Below are 25,534 nucleotides of genomic sequence, written 5' to 3' on the forward strand. Positions count from 1 at the left end.
TCCACGTTTACTCCTGTTATGCTCTATGATAACCTTGACATCTTCCATGATGCTGTAGTTAAAGATATCAAGTTGCTACATTCCAAAGTGCTCAATTCAAAACGTAAGAAATTCACACAGAATGACCAATACATGCGACTCATCCAAAAGATTCAGGCCAATGAAAATGTAATTGTCAGACAGTCTGACAAGGGAGGGAACATAGTCCTGTGGCCACGACAACTATACCTGGAAGAAGCCCTCTCTCAATTAAACGACTTGAACTGTTATAGACATAGTGACATTTCGTTGGTCAAAAAAGCTCAGGAAGATTTCTACTCGCTGCTTATGGGGTGGAGATCCTTTGGCCTACTGAGCATGGATGAACTCAAATACCTTAAGAACAATCATCCAGTCATGCCAGTCCTATACCTAATCCCGAAGATCCACAAGAACCCACACAAACCCCCGGGTAGACCGATAATTGCAGCCTGTGGGGGGTTATTAGAGAAAACAACAGTTTATGTGGACTCTTTCTTGCAGGAATTTGTTCAGAGTTTACCATCTTTTGTCCAAGATTCCAATGATTTTGTAAGAAAGATACAGGACATAGAGTGGGATTCGGATTTATGGCTCATTACACTAGACGCCACGTCTTTATACACAAGTATTAACCATCAAGACGGATTGCGAGCCATTGAATTCTACCTAGGGCTGAGACCGATCATCATGGCTGACCATAATCGCATGTTACTTTCTATGATTTCATTCTGTTTACACCATAATTTCTTTATGTTTAACAATAGATATTACCAACAGGTCAGGGGTGTGGCCATGGGGGCCTGTTTCTCTCCCAGTTATGCCTGCCTTCACATGGGCTACTGGGAGAGACAGGTCCTCTTTGGCACACATTCTGACATTGCCAGGCGATCTATTGTTAGGTGGTATCGTTATATAGACGACGTGTTCCTAGTCTGGAAGGGCACTCGTCTAGAAGCTGAACACTTTGTTGATTTAATCAATAGTAATGATTTCAACTTGAACTTTACTTCAACCATTAGCAGGGATCAAGTGCATTTCCTAGATATGACAGTTACACCAGGAGGAGCAAAACTCGAAACCAGGTTGTACCGTAAGGAAACGGCTGGAAATACAATTCTCCACGCCAGTAGCCATCACCCTGCCCATCTTATACGCAGCATTCCGTATGGCGAAATGCTGCGTATCAGACGTCTGAGCAGTACAGAAGCCCAATGCAATCTCGCTCAGCAAGCTAGCAGGGCCAGATTCATGGCTAGGGGTTACAAGGCCGCGGTGGTTGATAGGGCCATAACTAAAGCTAATGCCCTTTCCCGTGACCAAGCCTTGCATCCTAAAGTCCACAGTACGCCTACCACCACTAATGATCAAACAGTCAGATTGATTTGGGCCTACAACAAGCAACATGGGGCACTGGGGAAAATAGTCTCCAAACATTGGAATTTGGTGAAATGTGACCCAGTGATAGGGGACAGAATTTCAAACACCCCGTCTATCACATATAGGAGAGCATATTCTATGCAAAATGCCCTAGTCAAATCTAGCCCAGAAGTCCCTACTAGTAAGAATTGGTTAGGGAAGAGTAAGGGCTTTAGGAAGTGTTCATCCTGCAAGGCCTGTCAGCACGGATTGAACAAAACAGAGTATGCAATCCCCTTCACCTCCAATGTACGCAAGATTAAAAAACAACTTACCTGCAAAAGCGAGTATGTGGTGTATGTGCTGGAGTGTCCGTGTGCCCTGCGGCACATAAGGGCCATCAATACAAATGATCCAGCATACCCGGTGGCCCGCCACTTTAAAGAACACCACAACAATGACAGTTCCCTGTTGCGTTACTATGCAATTGACTGTGTGGGTCCTCTCAAAAGAGGAGGTGATAGAGATGGAGCTTTAAGAAAATTGGAGACCAGATGTATACTGAAAATGGACAGTCGAGCCCCAGGGGGGTTGAACTCCACGGAAGATTTTTACACGTGTCTATGACACAAGTAAACCACCGTATATACCTGTGTTCCTCCCCCTTCCTGTAGTCGGTTGCCCTCCATAATATAATCTTAGTGTACCTGTCTGTCTTCTTACTAAGACACATTTTCTTACCAGCATAAATCTAGAGGTTTGGATGGTTTAAGTGTGAAGTGCAGCCTAGGCTTAGGCTGCACTTGGATGTACTAAGAGCTCAACACTTTGATTTTACCGAGAGAACCAATAAGAAAGGTTATATAGAGAATGAGCCTGGAAAAAAACTCACAGATACACACAAAACTTAAAAACTTTCACATAAAAATACGTGCACAGTTTTTCGTTTCTCTCACCACTCACTTAGATACATCCATGGCAGGGTAAGGTCCAACCTGGCATTATCAGAGCCAATTGGAGGTTCGGGGGTAGAGGCTGCAATGGTCTCCTTTCCTTCTGATGGGTTAGCATCTCCTCTGCTCCCAAACTATCCAGCTCTGTGTAGTCAAGTCAAGTCAAGTCATAAAATTTGTATAGCGCACTACATACCCAGAGGGTTTCAAGGCGCTTAGGAAGGGGAGGAGGATTATTTGTCAAATATCCACGTTTTAAGCTGCTTTCTGAACGCTAGGTGGTTCTGGGTGAGGCGAAGGTAAGCGGGGAGTGAGTTCCATGTTTTAGCAGCCAGGTATGAAAAGGATCTGCCTCCCATGGTGGTCTTGTTGATGCGAGGTACAGTGGCGAAGGCTTGGCTGGAAGAGCGTAGTTGGCGGGAGGGGGTGTAGAAGGACAGTCGAGAGTTGAGGCAATCTGGTCCGATGTCGTAGAGTGATTTGTGTGCGTGGGTAAGCAGTCGGAAAGTGATCCTCTTATTGACGGGTAGCCAGTGGAGGTCTTTAAGGTGACCGGAGATGTGTTCGTTGCGTGGGATGTCTAATATGAGCCTGGCTGAGGCGTTTTGGATTCGTTGGAGTTTCTTCTGGAGTTTAGCGGTGGTACCTGCGTAGAGGGTGTTTCCGTAGTCCAGTCGGCTCGTGACCAGAGCGTGGGTGACTGTTTTCCTTGTTTCGGAGGGGATCCAGCGAAATGTTTTTCTGAGCATGCGAAGAATGTTGAAGCAGGAAGAGGATACGGCGTTGACTTGTCTGTTCATTGAGAGTGAAGAGTCCAGGATGACGCCAAGGTTCCGTGCGTGGTCTGTCGGAATGGGTGCTTTTCCGAGGGCTTCCGGCCACCAGGAGTCGTCCCAAGCAGAGGGGGATGTGCCTAAGATGAGGACTTCTGTTTTATCTGAGTTCAGTTTCAGACGGCTTTGTTTCATCCATTCAGCGACTTCTTTCATTCCTTCGTGTAGGTTAGTTTTGGCGGTGCTAGGGTCCTTGGTGAGAGAAAGGATCAGTTGAGTGTCGTCCGCGTAAGAGATGATGTTGAGGTTGTGTTGGCGGGCGATGGCCGCGAGGGGGCTCATGTATACGTTGAAGAGGGTGGGGCTGAGTGATGATCCTTGAGGCACGCCGCAGATGACTTCAGAGGCCTCGGACTTGAATGGAGGAAGGCGGACTCTCTGGGTTCTTCCGGTGAGGAACGAGGTGATCCATTCAAGTGCTTTTCCTTGGATTCCGATGTTATTGAGGCGTTGTAGAAGGGTGCTGTGGCAGACTGTGTCGAATGCTGCAGAGAGGTCGAGGAGGATGAGGGCGACTGTGTCTCCATTGTCCAGTAGAGTTCGAATGTCGTCTGTTGCTGCGATGAGGGCGGTTTCAGTGCTGTGTTTAGCTCGGAAGCCAGATTGTGAGGGGTCGAGTGATTTGTTGGCTTCGAGGAAGGAGGCGAGCTGGTTGTTGACGGCTTTCTCGATGACTTTGGCCGGGAATGGGAGAAGCGAGATGGAGCGGTAATTTTTGAGTTCGGTGGGGTCCGCTGTGGGTTTTTTCAGAAGGGCGGTGAGTTAAGCGTGTTTCCAGTCTTCTGGGAAGGTCGCGGATATCAAGGAGCAGTTGATGACGTCTCGGAGGTGCGGTGCTATGACGGAGTCTGCTTTGTTGAAGATGTGGTGAGGGCATGGGTCTGTGGGGGATCCAGAGTGGATGGAATTCATCAGGCGGATGGTTTCCTCAGTGGAGATTGGGTTCCAGGCGTTAAGGGTGTTTACGGGGGGAAGATGGTCAACAGATGGTGGGGTGGGTTGGTTTCCGGGTTGGTTGTCAAAGCTGTTGTGGATGTCTGCAATCTTGTTGTGGAAGAAGGAGGCTAGGGAGTCGCAGAGGGTTTGAGAGGGGGTGATGTCGTTGGAGTTGGCCGAGGGGTTGGAAAATTCCTTGACGATGTTGAAAAGTTCCTTGCTGTTGTGGGCGTTGTTGTCAAGTCGATCCTTGAATGCTGTTTTCTTGGCTTTTCGGATCAGTTGGTGGTGAGTGCGGGTGGCGCTTTTGAAGGCGTCCTTGGTGCTGGTGGATGGGTCTTTTTTCCAGGCTTTTTCAAGGGAGCGGCAGAGTTTCTTGGATTTCTTAAGATCATCGTTGAACCATGAGGCCTTCTTGCTGCCAGGTTTGCTTTGACGTTTTTTCAGTGGTGCTAAGGTGTCAGCGGTGTTGGATAGCCATAGGGTGAGGTTGGCTGCGGCTTCGTTGGCGTTAGAAGAGAGGGCTGGGGAGTTTCGAAGGAGCGATGCGGAGATTTGGTCCGTGGTGATTTTCTTCCAGTTTCTTTGCAGGGTAGGTTGGGGGTGGTTGATGGGTTTCGGCTTGTTGTAGGTGAAGTGAACGCAGCTGTGGTCGGTCCATAGGAGGTCCGTAGTGTGGCTGAAGGAGACATGATTGCTGGAAGTGAAGATGGGGTCGAGTGTGTGACCTGCGATGTGGGTTGGGGAAGTGACTAGTTGTTTAAGTCCAAGGTTGGCGAGGTTGTCCACGAGGGTGGCGGTGTTGTGGTCGTTTATCTTTTCAAGGTGAAAGTTGAAGTCTCCTAGAAGAATATAGTCTTTGGAGGGGAGTGCGTGTGGAGAGATGAAGTCCGTGATGTCTTCACTGAATTTTGCGCGGGGTCCTGGTGGTCTGTAGAGGAGAGTGCCTCTGAGAGTGGTTTTGGGGTCGATGTGGATCTGGAAGTGAAGGTGTTTGGAGTTGGCGAGGTTGGTGTCAGAGCTGGTTGAGATGCGGATAGATTTCTTATGGACGATAGCGATTCCTCCTCCTGTGTGGCTGGTACGGTCTTTGTGAGTGATCTTATAGTCTTCAGGGATGGCAATGGTGATGTCTGGTGCGGAGGAAGCGTTCATCCATGTTTCTGTTAGGAAGGCGACGTCTGGAGAGAAGGTGTCTAGAAGGTTCCATAGGTCAATGGCGTGTCTGTGCACCGAGCGGGTGTTGAGAAGGATGCATTGTAGGTGGTTGGGGTTGGGAATCTGTGGTGTAGTCGTATCGGAGATGTTGTCGGTGCCGCTGAATTTGCAGGAGTAGCAGGAGAAAGGTCCATGGGTGTGTCCAGGAGCGGCTTGGACGCAGTTGGGGGCGCGACCGGGGTTAAGGGCTAGGAGGGAGGCGGCATCATAGGTAACGCGGGGGGGCTGGGCTGCGCGAGGGGCAGGGGGTCTGGCGCGGACGGGCGTAGACGGGCTTACCTTTGGCGCACCTTCGGCGTGGCCGTAGAGCGTGGACGCTGCGCGTGGGGGCATTGGCCATAAATGGATGGTGGAGGGGGCGGAGCGTGGGAGGGGCAGCAGCTGGGAGGCGGTAGCAGGGAGGAGGGGCGGGCCAGGGGACACACAACAAGATGGAGGGTCACAGGGCACCGGGGGCTAAAGGCTAAATTTATTAAACCAACACAGCGCGAGGCGGAACGAAAATAAATAAACACACCGCAAGGCGGAATTAATTAAATAAATGCAGCGCGAGGCGGAATGAAAATAAATAAACACAACGCAAGGCGGAATTAATTAAATAAATGCAGCGCGAGGCGGAATGAAAATAAATAAACACAACGCAAGGCGGAATTAATTAAATAAATGCAGCGCGAGGCGGAATGAAAATAAATAAACACAACGCAAGGCGGAAACACAACGCAAGGCGGAATTAATTAAATAAATGCAGCGCGAGGCGGAATGAAAATAAATAAACACAACGCAAGGCGGAATTAATTAAATAAATGCAGCGCGAGGCGGAATGAAAATAAATAAACACAACGCAAGGCGGAATTAATTAAATAAATGCAGGTACAGCTCTGTAGTCTCGGCCAGATCGTCAACAGGAGCTGGGATCAGGGAGCATGGGGGGAGCGACCGTTGAGCAAACAGTATGTGCAATACAAATGGGATGCTGCGACCTTAGTGTTATGGTTTAAATGCATTTATGCAGTAATAGCTTTTATGTTCACTAGAGGTCTCATCCCGTGTAAATAGTGCTGTGTTTACATATATATTTATTGTCAATATGCTTGTACAGTCATGGTTTTAACATATATATTTATATATTTATAACACGTTATTTATGGATTTATATTTTTATACATTCCTTTAAAATTCGATGTTATACATGATTTTGTACATGAAGTGTATTGTATATAGTGTATATATTGATTATTATATCAATTATCCGCATGACACAATTTGCACTTTGCACAATGGCGTATATTTTGCATTATCCATCCATTGGATTACCCAGTGACTCCTGCCTTGTATTGTTTACAACAATCAGTTAGCATTTGCACTTTTAACATTACTGAGTGTATTTTTTGCAGTATGTGCGAAAATTCAGGGATTATCCCGTGATGTGTTTTTCTCACAACCTTTTGTCTCTGTCTATGACTCAGCGTGACATGTGACCATAACCTACCTATGAGATTGTATTTTCACTGAGCACTAGCACTTTAAAAATTGCCTCTTCCCCAGCGTGCGTCATGTGATCAAGGCCTCTGTGTAGGCCGAAACGTCATGCTGTGGTGTGCCGCTTCCTCGAGGAAATAAAAATGACTGCTCACTGCACCTGAGGTCTCCTCTCTTCTTCCTGCGCAGCGGTATCCAGGACTGGGCTCCGGGCGAGAGGTAGCAGGGATTGTCACACACACATATATATATATATATATATATATGTATATATATATATATATATATATATATATGTATGTATATGTATATATGTATACGTATATATGATATATGGAGATCCAACTGTCGGGTTACCCAAACGAAGCACTGCCACAGGAAGTCTCTTAGCTCTTCAATTTTAATGACACCTTGGAAGCAAGCTCTCTGCCAGGAACAGACATCACATATTAAACGCCAGACGCGTTTCAGGAATTCACTCTTCCCTCTTCAGTGGCGTGAGTTAAAAGGAATGAAACCGCGCTCACGCTGAACACGCTGTAATTGTAGGCACCTGCCTCAGTGGCGTGGCCATGTGCTCGCACAGCCTTCTGGATGCCGTAGTGTTCAGATAATGTTCCCAAGTGGGTGCGCCTTCATGCGATCAATAAAACCTGTATTCCCAAGTGGGCTGATGCTGATACAAGGTGAAGCTTCCCCGCTTTCTTGGTGTCAAAACTGAGCATCATCTGACGTCACCCTGCAAGATCGACCGCTGCTTCCTACCAAGCTGCCGGCATCCTCGTGGTGCAAGCAAGGACCCGCTTTGAGCAGTGTGCAGGTCTCCACGGCTGAGGCAGCCGTTACAAATCCAACTGTCAGGATACCAAAACGAAGCACTGCCACAGGAAGTCTCTTAGCTCTTCAATTTTAATGACACCTTGCAAGCAAGCTCTCTGCCAGGAACAGACATCACATATTTAACGCCAGACGCGTTTCAGGAATTCACTCTTCCCTCTTCAGTGGCGTGAGTTAAAAGGAATGAAACAGCGCTCTCGCTGAACACGCTGTAATTGTAATTGAGTTTGCTTTTCAGCCTATTTAGGCTATGTTTTCTGCAGTGCAGCCTGGACGGTGGCTATGCTTTCAGTCCTATCTGAGAGTTTGTGCTGATTGCTAAGCATTAAAACAGTTTTAAAACATGTTCTGCTGTTGTTTTTCCCTGTTTCTAATGTATTCTTTATGATATAATGGGGAGTCATTACAGCATTATTCAGCTCTAGTGTGTGTAAGGCTGCATTTGCTCTTTTATTATATATTCTTGCTGCATCACAGGCAGTTGGCTCTCTTCACACCACGCAGTGCCCTGCTAAAGCCTGACAAATCACTTGGTTTTGTCCACTCTGGCACCACTTACCTGAAAACCACATGCTTTCTGGGACTGGTAGTTCACAAAGTACGCGTGAGCCACTGCTGGTGAGCTACAACTTTAAGGAGGAGGTGAACCTTGCTCTACCTGCAAGGGGCGGGACACATATAAAGCGGCTGTTGAAAAGGCCACCTGTTAATTATTTGGCGCTGACAAAGGCCGAGATGGCCGAAATGCATTTGCCTGCAGAATTGAAATAAAGGTGTGCTCCTGTTCTCCCCCAACGCGGTCTCTGCTCTTTCTTGTAAGGAGGTTGTTTGTGACTATATATATATATATATATATATATATATATATATATATATATATATATATATATATATATATATAGATAGATAGATACATGTATGTGGGGCACATATATGATTGTGTTTCCGGGGTCCCGCGCATGTGCGAGAATATTCTTGTGCCTATGACTTTGATGAGGATACCCCTGGAAGAGAAGTAGGATTACAGGTAAGTAACTAATCCTTCTCGTATTTTTGAAGGAAAGTAGCCATACAGGTGTCTATTTCAGGCGTAAGGTCTACCGTGCCTGCCAGAGTAGGGCCAGATACAGAAAAGGGGGGTGGTGATGAACAGAGTGTCTGAATTAAGCAGACCACTCTTACCCAGTTAAGAGATCAGGGCTTAATCCATCACCGTTTTTTAGCTCACTGCATCACCCCAGTTCAGAACCTGGCTATATGCAAATTAGCCCGACCCCGTGCCTCATGGGAACAGGGCAGAGCAAACTACCAAGCCAATTCTTCACTGGTAAGGAGACAAGCTTCCGGGGACCGGTTTCTGGCATTTCAGCCGTCGTCGGCCCGGCTTGCTTGAATCCTGGTGGTGCAGTGAGCAAGGGACTCATGTCTGAGTATACCCTGCCACACCTGTAGTGGCCAAAAACGATACAGAAAAGGGGGTGGTGATGAACAGAGTGTCTGAATTAAGCAGACCACTCTTACCCAGTCAAGAGATCAGGGCTTAATCCATCACCGTTTTTTAGCTCACTGCATCACCCCAGTTCAGAACCTGGCTATATGCAAATTAGCCCGACCCCGTGCCTTATGGGAACAGGGCAGACCAAACTACCAAGCCAATTCTTCACTGGTAAGGAGACAAGCTTCCGGGGACCGGTTTCTGGCATTTCAGCCGTCGTCGGCCCGGCTTGCTTGAATCCTGGTGGTGCAGTGAGCAAGGGACTCATGTCTGAGTATACCCTGCCACACCTGTAGTGGCCAAAAACGATACAGAAAAGGGGGTGGTGATGAACAGAGTGTCTGAATTAAGCAGACCACTCTTACCCAGTCAAGAGATCAGGGCTTAATCCATCACTGTTTTTTAGCTCACTGCATCACCCCAGTTCAGAACCTGGCTATATGCAAATTAGCCCTACCCCGTGCCTCATGACAACAGGGCAGACCAACCTACCAAGCCAATTCTTCACTGGTAAGGAGTCAAGCTTCTGGGGACCGGTTTCTGGCATTTCAGCCGTCGTCGGCCCGGCTTGCTTGAATCCTGGTGGTGCAGTGAGCAAGGGACTCATGTCTGAGTATACCCTGCCACACCTGTAGTGGTCAAAAACGATACAGAAATGGGGGTGGTGATGAACAGAGTGTCTGAATTAAGCAGACCACTCTTACCCAGTCAAGAGATCAGGGCTTAATCCATCACCGTATTTTAGCTCACTGCATCACCCCAGTTCAGAACCTGGCTATATGCAAATTAGCCCGACCCGTGCCTCATGGGAACAGGGCAGACCAAACTACCAAGCCAATTCTTCACTGGTAAGGAGACAAGCTTCCGGGGACCGGTTTCTGGCATTTCAGCCGTCGTCGGCCCGGCTTGCTTGAATCCTGGTGGTGCAGTGAGCAAGGGACTCATGTCTGAGTATACCCTGCCACACCTGTAGTGGCCAAAAACGATACAGAAAAGGGGGTGGTGATGAACAGAGTGTCTGAATTAAGCAGACCACTCTTACCCAGTCAAGAGATCAGGGCTTAATCCATCACCGTTTTTTAGCTCACTGCATCACCCCAGTTCAGAACCTGGCTATATGCAAATTAGCCCTACCCCGTGCCTCATGGGAACAGGGCAGACCAAACTACCAAGCCAATTCTTCACTGGTAAGGAGACAAGCTTCCGGGGACCGGTTTCTGGCATTTCAGCCGTCGTCGGCCCGGCTTGCTTGAATCCTGGTGGTGCAGTGAGCAAGGGACTCATGTCTGAGTATACCCTGCCACACCTGTAGTGGTCAAAAACGATACAGAAAAGGGGGTGGTGATGAACAGAGTGTCTGAATTAAGCAGACCACTCTTACCCAGTCAAGAGATCAGGGCTTAATCCATCACCGTATTTTAGCTCACTGCATCACCCCAGTTCAGAACCTGGCTATATGCAAATTAGCCCGACCCGTGCCTCATGGGAACAGGGCAGACCAAACTACCAAGCCAATTCTTCACTGGTAAGGAGACAAGCTTCCGGGGACCGGTTTCTGGCATTTCAGCCGTCGTAGGCCCGGCTTGCTTGAATCCTGGTGGTGCAGTGAGTAGGGCCAGGGCATTCTGCCCGGGGTTTGGCCCTACCTCCTTTTCCAGTGGCGTCCGGAGCCGACCTGCCGCATACTTGCCCAACTTAGGGGACAGGACCCACTCTGCAGACCTAGTGTGTATCAAATAATCAGGGTGTAACATATCAGAAGGATCACCTACATCTGGGACAATTGAAGTGGCGGTAACGGGCAAAGGGCACCACAGGCGTGGAGGGTTTGCCTCATCATACGAACCCCCATGGGAATCGTCATCGTCCCTATCAGGAGCGGGTGGGGGAGCAGACAGATTGTGCATCATTAATCCCACATCCGGTGGAATAGGGCGCTCAAAGAATGCCTTCTTAAGCCTTTCATAGGTGCTCAGGTCCATGCCTGAGTCTGATTTGCTGTTAGCAGGGCATTGCTGCTAATAGTCCTAATTTCGTGAGCCCTTTGGACAGAATGTGGCACTTTGCTAACCATGCCCTAAATTTAACAGGTTATCTGAATTATTTACTGCCTAGGCACATCCCTGAAGTGCTGCTTCAAACCTGCAGGGAAGTGCACCCTATTACAGATCCGAAAAAGATGGTAGTACGCCGCTTGATCTGAATAATTACAGACCCATATGAGGGGTGGGGGGGGGGGGGCGGTATGGCTTCCAAAGGCGATTTGGGATAGGCTTGAGCTCTGCAGGGATGCCGGCAAGTCAGTAACTCTGACCGAAATGTGTGCATGTCGCCCACAAAGCAGCAAGAGGCGTCAAGCTCGTCGCAGCAGAAAAATACATCCTCTAACTAGGGCAGCGCCTCACCGCACTGTTGCGACCTGAGAACATGAAACAAATGACAGCCGCAAATGAGTGCTGTGTCGCGCTTCCACGTCGGGAATCTGCATAGCTCAAAACAATTTCAATACAAGGCGATTACAGTGTTAAAAAAAATTAACATTTTGCAAGAGATAAAAGGGAAGGGACTTAGCTCACTGGAGGCAGGAAAGAAAGAGGGAGTGGCTTAAAGGTGGCAGTCTGTTATCCAAGAATGTGGCTGCTATTGGTTGAACTTTGTTTGTAGTCCTTGGTGTGCTGGGAAAGGTAGTTTTGTTGAGATGATGTCTGCTGGAAGTAAAATAAATAAGAAAGATGAGCATAATCCTCCTGACAAAGAAGTGCGCTGCATACATATTGGAAAGGCATGTTTCCTGTAGACAAGACAGGAATACATATAGACTGCACCTTTTACTCTGATTACTAGCTCCTCAAATGTTTCATGTTTGATTGCAAACTTGATATCATTAAAAGTATGAAAATATGGAACATAGCATGTCTAAACATTATAAAATATCAACACTTTGAAGTGTGCACAAACAATAAGAGAAACATTTGTTTATTCACTCAAAGCAGTATTTTTCCATTCACTCTTAGAATTTGGGCAAAACACAGTAATTACATTCCTCAGCGATGTATCATCAAAACTTCATTTAGGAAAGTGTACATAGAACACTACCGCTGTAATCAAAGTAATATTACAAGTACATACCATGGTGAAAGTATCAAAGAACTTAATATTTAGACACCGGCACAGATAATCACGTAAAGAGAAAAAAATTACCCTAGATTCACAATAACACACATCATTTATAGATATGCATTTCTGATGGCTACTTCTAACAGCAGATGCCTCACTTTAGAACATCCCTCCAGGCACCAGACTGGATCTGGAGAGTTTTCTAGCTGTGCTTCCTCATGTCTACAGGTGGCCATGTACGGGTCTGCACTGATCCATACCGCCCTAGAAGTGGGAGTGCAGAGCTGCATATAAGCACCTGTCCTGCAAACTGACATCAGTTCCTTTCTTTCCACACCTTCTGATGCAGACCAGGAGCTCTGCTTCCATCTTGTCGATATTCCGACGACTCTTAAAAACTACTCTTGAACATAGAGTGTTAGGAAAAGTTTCCAAGCAAGTTGATACACCTCCACAATAATATTGTCTTTCAACTCCACTATCCCCATTCCTTTTTGGGCTCCCCAAAAACCTTTTGTCAAAGAGTTATTGCCTCAACTCTATAACCAATGAGATCCAAAGTTCATAAGCAAGGCTTCTAAGTTTCATGATCAACAAATTTCTTGCATTTAAACCATTTTAAGGGCAGCAGTTTTATACCATAATCATCCTGACTCGATAAATGTTCACAGTACATTTCATGGAACTTTGTTCAATAAAAATTCTGCGATAAACATTCAGCCAGAGTATTTATCTAAGCAAACTGTCTTTTAAGATATGATTAATAACAAGGAAGAATTTCATTTTTTCACTGTATGTAGAACTTTGATTTAATAGACTGAAGTAATGGTATGAACAGGATAACGAAACGTGAAATGGAGAAAAAAGCTCTTTTGACACTCTCTAAGTGGTGCAGGAAGAGGAATGACACCGTATATGGGAAAAGCCCTAGGTTCTGTGTCAATAGGCTTTGTGTCCCTGAAGGTGGCTGAAGCTCCGGAACATTTTCCTGGTCACCAACCTCTTGGCTGGGCCTAAGTGTCTGAGCAGATAAACTAAACAGAGATTGTATGGCAGTTCATGAGTGGTGTCTACATTCCAAGGTGGAGCAAGGCATATTCGACCATTACGGAGAGCCCTCGCTAGATCTTTTTGCTACAGTCGAGAACATGCAGTGTCAATAGTTTTTTGTGTTGGCGTCTCAGCTGGACCACTTGGTAGGAGACTCATTCCGACTGGAATGGAGCAAGGGGCTCCTGTACGCCTACCCACCACTACCTTTCCTATCCCAGGTTCTGAAGACGATCAAGAGCTTATGTCACCGAATTGACCCACATTAGGCAAGGAAATTGTGGTACCTTGAACTCCTGATCATGAACATCCCCCTTTGGTCAGGCTTCTACTTCTGCAAGACCTCCTAGTTCAGCAGCATGTTAGGGTCCTTTACCTGAACCCCCATATTGTACACATTCATGTGTGGAGATTGATCAGTGGAAATTGACTGGATTTTATTTGCCATTTGAATTGGTGGCTGCCATCCTCTCCGTCAGGTGCCCCTCCACTAAATCCATCTGTGGTGGGTGCTACGACAAGTTTGCAACCTGGTGTGGTACGGGGGACGCCGACCCCTTACAAGCGAAGCTGTCAGACTTTTTGTCTTTTTGTCTTTAGTGCAGTAAGACCTTGCAATGGGCACTGTAAAAGGTTCTTGTGATGAAGTTCATTAAAGGTTTGGCACACTTGTTCCCTCCCAAACCATTTATGGTACCCCAGTGAGACCCTAGCTTCATACTGACGCTGCTCATATGTACGCCCTTCCAGCCTAATATTGTTGCTTCCTGCGTTTCCGGACTATGAGAACTACCTTCCTCATCGCACTTGTCAGCTCATCGCATGAGTGAGCAGCCAGCACTTTCTGGCAAACTGCTCTACCATCGTCTTTCCTGACAAATTGTTGCTTAGGACTCAGGGCTCCTTACTGGAAGTTGTAATTTACTTCCCTGCTGAGCAGTCAACCACTTTACCCACATTCTCTGCTTCCCTCACCCCTCCAAAAAAGCGGAGAGGCTCCATCTCTTGTTCTCAAATGGCTTTAGGTTTTTTTATTGATTGTACCAAGAACCATTGAATGGACCATCAGCTACTTATGCAATTTTCTGAAGCAAATAAAGGGAAGTCTGTGTAGAAGAGTACTCTGCTGAGATGGATAGCCCTCTGCATCAAGAGCTGCTATGAAATGACCAAGACACAACCCTCATAGGATTTGAGAGCCCGCCCACCAGGGTGAAGGCCACTACCACTGTGTTCTTGATATCTGCCAGGCTGCATCTGGGATGTTGGTGCACATATTCTTGAAGCACTACTGCCTTGATAGCCAGATGTGGTAGGAAGGACACTTTGCCTGCTCGGTTCTAAAATACTTGTTGGTCTGAGCCCAATCCACAGACCTTCCACTTTGGGGAGGCACTGCTTTTGTGTCTTTACTAAGGTGAGGAATACGCAGTTGGAATTATCCATCAGAAAGACATACTGCTTACCTTCAGTAACTCTTTTCGGTGAATACTTTATCTAACCTCTAATTCCACAGTGGCCTCACACCTCCCCATTCTGTGTAATTGCCTCTTGTATCATCTAGAAAGGTCACCAGCTAGTGATCAGCACAGTGTTACCAACAGTTGTTCAAGCTCTGCATCTGAGGAAATGGAAATGGAAAGCAACAATAAACTGATGTCACTGTGCAGGGACAGCGTTCCATGGGACTGCGCTTTGCCGCTTCTGGTGTGGTGTGGAGTTGCACAGCGCCATCTGTCACTGCGCAATTGTAGCACTGCTACGAAATTCTCCAGATCCAGTCTGGCGCCTGGGTAGGAGGAGGGGGAGGTATTTTTAGATGAGTAATCTGCAGCTCAGTAAAGTATTACTGAAGGTAGATAATTTGCTCTTCCCATATAAAACCAGTTTTAATTTTTTTGACTCATATTTAGGAAAAATGCATGGTTTACACATGCAATCATCAGAAGATCTAGATAGATGGAACAAGGGACTATGACTAGATGTAGGAAATTGAGTTTCTGTTGTAGTAACCCACCCACTTTTTGTCAGGTTTCTGATGCCCTTTGACTTGATGTGCCCCAGGTACCTGCCAATCACTTTCCCAGGGACTGTCTGCTCTGCCCAAACCTGTACCTTTGTAACCCCAATTACCACCTCTCTAGCCAGAGGTAAGCCCCTTGTAAAAGGCACCATGGGTACCGAGGGCACTGTGACCATGGAAGACCTCTAAGGGCTGGAACACCTAGTGTGCTTCTCTTAGGGGCCCTGCACCACAACACCCCCACACTGCCATTGCAGGCTGCGTGTTTTGGTGCAGAGAAAAGTGAAGAGCTGACATGGCACACATCTCTGTGTGCCATGCCTGCAACTGACTGCCAGGGGCATCGGTAAGTCACCCCTCTAGCAGGTTGTACTTGCCCCTAGATGATACAGTTGCATGAGCTTCACCCCTACAGGGTCTAAGTCCATTCTTAGACATTGGGAGTGCAGTAAAGCCATAAAGAGGATATGGTCTGGGAGCTGATCATTACGAACTCCACAGCTCCATAATGGCTTTACTGAAATCTGGGAAGTTTGGTAGCAATCTTCTCAGCTCATTAAAACCATACTGATGCCAATGTGGGACTTAATGTAAAATTGTCACAGAGGGCATCTTATAGATGCCCCTTGAAAAGCTGCTAGCCCTGGTGGGGTTCCTGAATGGCCACCTGTCAATTGCCACCACCAGACCGGTTTCTGGACCCCTCCGCTCTCAGTGTTCAGAAACAGAGCCCATCCTGGGCAGAGGTGTCATGCCTCCTCCTGAGGAAAGGCTGGGGTCCACAAAGGGGATGCTTTAAAGGACTTCCGCCTTTGTAAGCTGCCCCTGCCTTTTGCTTCCCCCAGCAATTGGCTCCGACCGGTTCTGACCACCAGTTTGGGCTGGAGAATTGGCAGAAAAACCTAGTTAGGAGGAGAGATGTTCCCACCTTGGCCAACCCCACCCCTCAGGTGGGGGAGACAAGGTGAAGCACACATCTCAATCCCCTCCATCTTGACGTTGAGGGGACCCAGGCAATTGGAGAGAGGCTCGTGCCCCCACCCCACTGGACGGTGGCATAATGGGGTGTACCCACCACAAGTAAGGGACACATTGGTCTCAACCTACACACCCCTATAAACACCCCTAAATTTAGTATTCACTGCGACCCCGAACCTTGCCTACTCAGATTCCTGCAACCTACGAAGAAGAAGGACGGAAGAAGTCAAGGAGCAGAAGAGATTGTGGAGAAGAACTGACTTGCTCCCAGCCCTACTGGCCCATCTGCAGTTTCTGGAGATCTGGCGCCAAAGGTCGACTTGGCTTGCAGCCAGTGACATCCAAAACCCCTGGGAGGACTGACTGCCTTCAACAAAGACTGGATCTCCTGTGAACAGCAGCTCTGTTCAAAATAAACTCCAAAGACAACTCTGAGCCTACTTAGGACAAAGAAACTAGATGCCTGTAACCACCACAGCACCTGTTGCCTACAGCCCGAGTCCAAGTGGCCCACCGGTCCCAGCAAGGCCCCCCCAGCGCTCCAGTTTGAGTCCTCCATGGGTTGATCCCTCGTGGACTCCCCGATGTCACCTGCAGCTTTTGCACGTAGACACCCTCGACCGCCAGTGGCCTGGTAAGCTGAAATCCGACCTCAAAAGGCATCACTGCATTTAGCCACCCTGTGCCCTGGAGAAGAGGACCTGAGATGCACCTCCGTTCCGAGCCCTCCAACTTACCAGCCCTGCTGTTGGTTCTTCCTGGAAGACCTCCTGGACGGAACCTGCAGCCAAAATCCAAAACTGTCAACCCCCATAGAATTGCATTGGGCTCCCGACACCTCCTAAGCACCCTGCACCCGGCCACCCCTGTGCCGATGGTGGTGCGGACTTGGTGCTAACCTGGCACCCCCTTTGCCCTGACCTTAACACTAGAAGCTTGGCTCCCAAGACGGTGTGGCCTGCCCGGGCCTCTGCACCCGGTCGCCCTAGTGCCGCTGGTGGTGCAATTTGAATGCCTAACTGGAGCTTGGTCCTAACCCTCTAAAGCCATACTTGCGTGCCATTTACTTACCTGTAAACTGTTAACACTCTTTTACCCATAGGAACCAATTCTACGGGGTTTGGTTCCTAAAAATGTTGTGTTGAACTGACTTTTTGTATGAAAACCAAAATAACTTTCCTTGAATCAGGAATTGTTATTATACTTGTGTGATATCTCGTCATATCATCCCAAGTACTCCAAGTAACTGAAAAGTAATCTCACTGTATTTTGAACCGTTTTAGTAGTAATACCAGCCTGTAATCGATTCCAATACGATCAACAATTACATTTCTGTGTACAGCCTTGCATTTGGAAGTATTTCTTACTTGCCTAGGCCAGGTCCTGCTTGATTCTACAAAATAAAATATAAGTATACCTTTTAATACTTAACTAATTGGTCTGTATTCAGTCTCTGAGAGTGTGCCATCAGCCTTGATTGAGTGAATACAATACATGCTTAACACACCCTCTTGATAAGCCTAACTGCTCGCCCACACTACCACAAAGAGAGGTGTTAATACTTGTCTTATGTAGCCTCTGCATTACCTCTGGGGACTCTCTGGACTATGTGCACACTATAACTTACTTTGGTATAGTATATACAGCGCCAGCTTCCAACACCAGACGCCTTCACATTTTTAACATCAAAGAAGATGTTCACATACAAATTAAAACTGATAATTAAGAAATACTATGAATGTTGTAAGCGTGCACCCTTTGTGAAAGTAAGCAATGACTTCTTGGATGCGAAAGTATTGTAGGTTTGTTTTTCTTGTTTTCCGAAGTAATTCAATGATTTTAAATTGTTTGTTACTTCCCCAGGAAGGTCCTGAGAGGCCCGAAATACATTGAGGTTTTTGCTAATTTAAGTTAAAAGATATCCAATAAAGAATAACAAAGGGTGAACAACTATTTCATTTAGTATAAAGAGAATCGTTTTCACAAACTGAAATTATGATGTTTTAATGAAACGCCAAACAATTAATGAAACACAACCTGGGTCATGGAGACCAGTGTGAGGAGCTCAGTGTGTGAGATTTCACACACAGCATTTCTAGATTTGGTACAGTCCTGTGATGGGTTGGCATCGTCATTGAGAATGCCAGAGAGATTGAAATCCTAACAATTGACAACAGGTTTGAGTGTAACACTTTTGCTTTAGCCTATTGGCTTTTAGGACAGTGTGATTTGACCCTGGTGGACTCTGTCCAGTCAGCCTGGCTACCTTGAGTGAAGTTTGACTCACCCAAATACACCATGCACCTCCAGACCTTTAAGAATTTAATTTATATGGAGACTTGTCGATTGAATTGTTATCTCTTGGCTCATCTGTCTTGTCAAGTGCTATTGGGCTCATTTACCTAGAATAGCACTATTGTGTTTTGTGGAGTGATCCAGTTGGTAACGCTTTCACCATTATTTTTTAATGTTTATATGCTCCTGAGCTTTCTTTCCCTCATTAGTTATAGAATTAAATGAGATACTGTACTCATTGTTTTAACCATTCTTTATGTGAGAAGGTAAGGGTTAGACTGAGTTGGTTAACTTTAAAACAGATCTTGACATTTGTTTTCAAACAATCTTGTGGTTTACCATTGTCCACCCTTCAGAATGATTTGCTTAAAACAGCAAGGTAAATAGATTTATTTGATGCTCTAATTAACTGCTTTTTTAATTGTTCTCTGTTTTCTGTCAGATCTATTTGGAAACGTTGCTTAGCGGTAGTCATCATAAGAAACCCGGTTTCTCGTCTGTTCTTTCTGGTCTAGGTTGATGAGGGGCACACCACTGATCAGCCTCCAGGCTATTCATAATCAGATATATCAAGTGGTGTAGGGCCTGTGTGGCTTTCCTCCGTCAACTCATCACAAACACAGTGTAGTTACACACAGACACTGTGGTGGTGGATAGCTCTTTCTGAGAAAACACTGGCAATGAATTTACAATTCTTCTCTGGACTTCTGAAATTCAGAGTTTTGCGTGAAGCATGACTTTTCTCACAAATGTTTAGTAGGATGTATTCAGTTTTTCACCATTTGTTGTTATTCCTAATATGATTCTCGTTGTTCTCTTGCTTCTTCTTCAATTCATTTGTTAGAAGCTTAAGATAAAATTGAGAGGAGATAAAATGATGAGGAGTTAAAGGCAGAGGAAGAGCAAGAATTGAGGTAAAGAGAAGAGGGAGGCAGAGAATGAAGGAAAGAGTGGTTAGAAATGGAGAGGTGGTGAAAACAAGACAGCAGGTCTCACTGAAAAAAGTGAATGGGGATGATTGTGTCTGTCAAAAACTTTTAAATGTTTTCCTTTCTCGCAATGTAATATCTTATACTTCTTATATACAAAACCTCACTTTCATTTAGGTAATTGAAGGTAGGAAACCCAAGCCTAGTTGTAACTATCCTGCTCGGAGGGTTTTATGTGAGGTAAAATATTTTGCTCCACAAATTACAAAGTTTACCAAATTTTCTGTTTCAGAGCTGAGGCATCTCTTCGCCAAATAGCAGAACTCAATCCATATGTCACTGTCACTTCATCTACCTCTCCTCTGGATGAGAATACAGATCTCTCCTTCCTCAAGCAGTACCAGGTAGGGAAGATACAGTCCTATTTTATGTGGAAAAAGGCAGGGATTCCTGTATTTATACGGAATTTCACAAACAGTTTATAATTTCTGTTGAAACATTTTTGCTAAAGTGAGTTTGGTAGTTGCTGGCAGTTAATAAAGCTGTGAAACTTTTGTGGGATTGATTGCTGAGATGTACCTTCACAACAAAGAAAGATGTGTCTTGAACACACACCATAGGGCTTTTTTAAATAGGCAAATGTTATTGTTTTTTAGAGCGAAAAACACAAAAACACACAGTAAACAATTCACATGTCCATGGAGCAAAAGGGACAGCAGGTAAGACATTTCCGAATCACGCATCCAGCCCACGATGCTCTCACCACCTGTACCAGATTTTGTCATGTTTCAGCAGACATCCCGTGCCCCTTAAATAGGTAGTTTCTGGCGACCACACCAGTCCTCAGCCTTTCTCCACTTTCCCAGTGAGGGGGTACCAAAGATTTCAAGGGACGTGCAATGTCTGGCTTGGCTACCCTTGTGCTGACTCCAGAAAAGGTCTGCTCCATCCTCCATCTCCCAACTTCCTCCAGGATCCCCAGTAATGCAGCCCTTTGGGTAAGGACAATTCTATGTTCCAGGACCAGAGATATGTCCCCTTCAATCCCTTCCCAGAATTGGGTCAGAGCCGGGCAGGCCCAGACGATGTGAAAGGAATCAGTTTGCGCTAAAGAGCATTGAGCACCGCAAGGCTGTGGCCCTGCTCGAAATAGTTGCTGGGAGGCCAGGTATGTGAGATGTAAATAGTTGTGCTGGATCATGCTTAGTCAAGCGGGGATTACCAGCTCCCAGGAGGCCAGAAGGGTTAGCCCTATTTTGTCCCATTGCGTTAAGCCATGTCGGTCCACCGTAAGATTCAACCATGCCCCTTGCCAAAGTTGGGTAATTCTGGTGAATTTATGGTCCCACTTGTTGAAGCAGAGTGCTGCTTTCAAGCAGAGTAGCGTTGCTCAGCTACAGTCTGGGAGGGACCGGGTGAGAGGGCTCCCATAGAGCAGGCCCGTAATACTGTTGAGGCCTAGGAGATGTAATCCCATCTGATATACATGATCCTCCCTTCCCCCATTAAACCAGTCATTAATGGTCACAATTTGGGCCGTTAGATAATAGCCATAGAGGTCCGACATCCCCATTCCCTTGTCGTAGGAGGTGGAGTGTCTGGCATGATCAAAGGCCACCCTGTAACGACCTCCCGCCCAGATAAAGATGGTGATCCTGAATGTTAGAGAGTGGAGCTATTGCCTGGGAGTCAGTGCGAGTCATTTGTGAGGACGTAGAGAAAATGAGGGAGACACATCATTTTGAACAATTCTGGTCTCCCCAGGGGATTCAAGGGAAGTTACACCACCATTGCTGGTCTCTGGTCAGCCCTTTTATATGGGGCTGCAGTTTAACATTCCATGCTAGTTCCGGGAGAGTGGAAATATGGATGCTGGGGTACTTGAAGGATAGACGACGCAATAGGATCCCATAGCAACAAGAATTCCCATCTGTGGCACCCGACATCAGGACCAATAAAGAGTTGGATTTGTTTATCAAAGCCCAGAGGCTTCCTCGTATAGGCGGAGGATCTCCAAACATCTGGGGCCCGACAATGTCGGGTCCTCCTGGTAGTAGGAGCTCATCTGCGTATAAGGCTATATGCTCCTCCCGTCCCTTTCTCTGGGTCCACCCCTGCACCCGAGCATCACATCTGATAAGACGTGCCAGGGGTTCAATCACTAATGTGAATAAGAGGGGGGCAACCCTGAAAGGTGCCTATACGGATCGACAAAGATGGTGAGAGGATACCGTTAACCCAGACCCATGCAGTAGGCCTATCATAAAGAAGGGTGACCATTTTACAGAAAAAGGGTCTAAAGCCTATCCTCTGCAATGCTGCCCCTAAGAAGGGCCATGCAACAGTTTCAAATGCTTTCTCAAAACCAATTAAGAGTAAGGCTTTGGGGGCAGTAAGGCAATTCAATTGGGATAGAGCCAACTGGACCCTGCGTATACAGTGACATGAATCCACATTGATAGGGGTGGATCAGATGTGGGAGGGCCTGACTCAGGTGGTCACCCAGAACGTTAGTAAACACCTTGTTGTCCATGTTCATGAGAAAGATAGGCCTATACGAGGAGCACAGGTCAGAGGGGTGCTCTGCCTTGTGTACTACAAAAATGGTAGCTGTATCCAAGTCAAGGGGAAAGGACCCTCAATCTGCCACATTCGTGTATAACGCTAAGAGATGAGAAAGCAGGAGGATTCAGTAGAGTTTGAGGAACTCAACAGGGAGCCTGTCCTTGCCCTGTGTCTTACCCCATGCCAAATCCTACCAGGCTCCGTCAGTCTCCTCGCTGTGATTAGCCATTCAAGGTCATGAGCCAAGGATGATGAAATCTTGGGCAGTGGGATCTTCACCAATATAATTTTTTCAAGTTCCCGCACAGAGGTGGGTGTTGCCACGTAAAGTGTATGGTAATAGTCTGCGAAGACCGGCGCCATCTCTGTGACACTCTCACAGCAGCATCCTGTGCTGTCTTGAATGGAGGGTACTATTCAGGATGCTGCTTCCCTAGTTATCAGCCAGTGGAGGAGTTTGCCAGATTTATCTCTGTGTTTGTATGCATGCCGAGTCAACGCCCTCCAACATTGTCTGGCCTCTTCCAAGGATAGATGTTTCAGTTAGGATCTGGCCAGTGCCAGTCTATGGGCTAAATCAGCTGTTGGCCTGTGGCATGTGTGCCGTTCCAAAGAGAGAATCTGAGCTTCTATGTCAGTCACCTGCGCCAGGTTCTGAGTTTCCTTGTCGCAGATATAAACCTTGATCAGGTTCTGGAGAGTGGGTTTGCTAGATGCCCAAAGGGTCCCAGCTGAAGTCACTCTGGTGGAATTTAGTGTGAAGAAGACCTTGACCTCCTCCCCTACTTAGTCTGCACATTTCTGATCCAACAAATACTATGAGTTAAAGCACCACATGGATCGCAGGTGTCCCTGAAGAAGGCCTATCTCAAGGAATAGGGGGGCATGATTTGAAATTCAGGGAGGGAGGATCTGGACACGTGTCAGATGAACGTCAGAGGCCCGGAGCCAAATCTGATCAATATGAAACAGTGAGTTATGGGCTGCAGAAACATGGGTGTTCGTGCCCATGGAAGGGTGTAAAGTCCTCTATGCACTACAGAGACCCATTGATTTGGCCAAACAAGAGAGGTGGGAAGTCCGAGAGCAGCGGCCTGGCCAGGAGAGAGGAGCAAAGTGTCCAATGCAGGATTGGGGACATAGTTAAAATCACTTCCAATTATAGTAGTGCCTGGGGTAAAGGTTATTAGGAGGTCACGGAGTGACTGCAGCATTTATTAAATCCATTGTTGGGCAACATGGGCAGGGTGAAATCCCTATGTAGCGTCCCTGGGAGTGTCATTGTGTGTTGCGGATATCACAAAATGGAATCCCTGTACAGCAGAATAGCTACTCCACTGGAGCCGCTTGAAAAGTTGGAGTAAAACCCCCGGTCATGGTCGAACCGACCAACGAAGGAGCACAACAGGTGGGCCCAACAGGTTGTTCTTTCGAAGCAAAACTACCTCCGGTGGATGTGCTTCACATAATGGATAGTTTAATATGGTCTAATAGACCATTAACATTCCATGAAAGAACCTCAACCATCAGAGATCTAAGGTAGGTTGGTCAAGGTGGACGCCCTGTGAGGGAGAGTAACCCATTACCTGATGTACAGTGGTTACAAAGGGGCCAGACGAGACAGCAGAGTTCGGTGAACTTGTGGCATGTGTAAGGACAGTGGTGACTGTGTGTGTAAATAGAACAAAAACAATGAAACAATAACTATCTCCCCAACTCCCCCCACCTCACACTTCCAACCCTGAAGTATCTTTCACACCCACCCAAAGCATAACTGCAAATAACTAGGGCCCGAGTAGTTCTGAGATCGCTGAGTGCACCTCTGAAGAATATTAGTGCCCGACAGGAATTTCAATATATCATGGTCACATGAAGACAAATAAATGTCATCTCTCCTTCTCCCTCCACCAATGTCCAAGATGTTGTACTTAAAAAGGTAGCACCGCAAACACAGCACAGTTCACTGGGTGTTGCCAGGATCGTTCAGTCACACACAAGGCTGCAGTTATCACGGAGGTGGCTCGTGGTCGTTGTCCCGTGTATTAAAAAGGCCTGGTGTGGCAGATAGCAAGGGTCAGGTGTTTCAGTTGCATCCACTTCTCAGAGAGGACTAAGGGATTCACAGCCCTTCCACGTGCCAGGTCGAGCCCTTTGGGAACAGGATCAGTTCCTTCATGGGGGTCTAGACCCACCCAGGCAATCATGTCCTCTGAGACTCATGGGTGTCGTAGGGCCGGACATTCCGTTGCCCATTTCCAAGCCTGTCCGAAGTATCAAAGAAATAGGTCGTAGTGTTGGAAATTACTTTCAATTGAGCAGGGAAGAGGTGCATATAGCGGAGGTTAAGGGCAGGAAACTTCTGTTTGACTTCTTCAAAGGAACATCTGTGTTGCTGAACTGTGTATGTATAGTCCTGTAAAATCATGATGTTGGAGTTCTGAAAGTGCACGTCCCGATGTTGACTGGCTTCGCAGAGAATGCTGTCACAGTCTCAATGGTTGAGGATGGGGGCAATGATGGGATGAGTGGGAGCCCCCGTGAGAGACTTCTCAGCCAAGGAACACTGTGACCTCTTCACAACAAAACATTGAGAACGTTTGTCGGCGGGGAGCCTGGACCGGAGCCAGTCCTATAACAAATCATCCACACCAGATGCTTCAGTCCCTTCAGGGAAAACAATAAATCACAGACTATTCCTCCGCAAGAAATTCTCTGCATCTTCAGCCAGCTCCTCCCGGGATGCCGCAACCGAGAGCAGCTTAGAGACTTGAAGTTTAAGTGTTACCACCTCGTCTTTCACCATGGAGACTCTAGTTTTGCTTCTGCAACCCGTTTGGTTGCATTGAGGAGGTCTTGATGCAACAGGAAGTCATCCACCTGGGCTTCACTGATTTTGGCTCAACTGCTGCTCTGGAGTCCTGGATCGCCTTGAGGATTGCATCTCGGTCCACCTGTGCTGAGGGATCAATTACTGGAGGGTAAGCCTCAGTGGCTGCACGTGTGCCAGTGGTAGACCTGGTTTACTGGCCCATCTTGTGTGGCATGGTCTCCCGATCATCCTATGGCTCCTTCACTTTTGCTGTCTAGTGGAGGGGTTAGACTACTGCCATCTCCTACTGATGGGTTATTGTTGCATCCCCAGATGGCAACTGAGGCTAGTGCTGCCTATGCAGGGCTATTTACAGGGCGGCAGCTATTCTTCGTTTTCAGCCCCCTGTGGTTTCTCTGCCTTCTGATCCCTTGTTGGATCTTTTCCATATGGAGCTGGTTGAAGTGGAGCCTTTGCTGCCCCTTGGGGCATCTTTGTTTCACATAATGCTGGGCACATGGGCGAGGCCTTCCTTGGGTGACCCTGTTGATCGGGCCATAGCTCGTCGACACCGTCCTGCCCCAAATGATCTACTCTGTCTGTCCCTTCACCCTATAGCTCAGGGCCTAGTCGTTCAGGC

General features: G+C 47.0%; 1 protein-coding gene across 2 annotated transcripts in view; it reads left to right on the plus strand.

The window, feature by feature from the left end:
* The window catches only part of UBA6 (ubiquitin like modifier activating enzyme 6), a 1,035,692-nt gene that overhangs the window by 168,128 nt on the left and 842,030 nt on the right, over positions 1 to 25,534 (plus strand). For both annotated transcript variants that reach the window (XM_086961917.1, XM_086961916.1), the window contains exon 6: positions 19,813 to 19,924. In XM_086961917.1, the coding sequence (XP_086818043.1) occupies positions 19,813 to 19,924 (112 nt within the window). The remainder of the gene's footprint in view (positions 1 to 19,812; positions 19,925 to 25,534) is intronic.

The sequence above is a fragment of the Lissotriton vulgaris genome, chromosome 3_1 (genome assembly GCF_964263255.1).
Source record: "Lissotriton vulgaris chromosome 3_1, aLisVul1.2, whole genome shotgun sequence".
Taxonomy (NCBI): Eukaryota; Metazoa; Chordata; class Amphibia; order Caudata; family Salamandridae; genus Lissotriton; species Lissotriton vulgaris.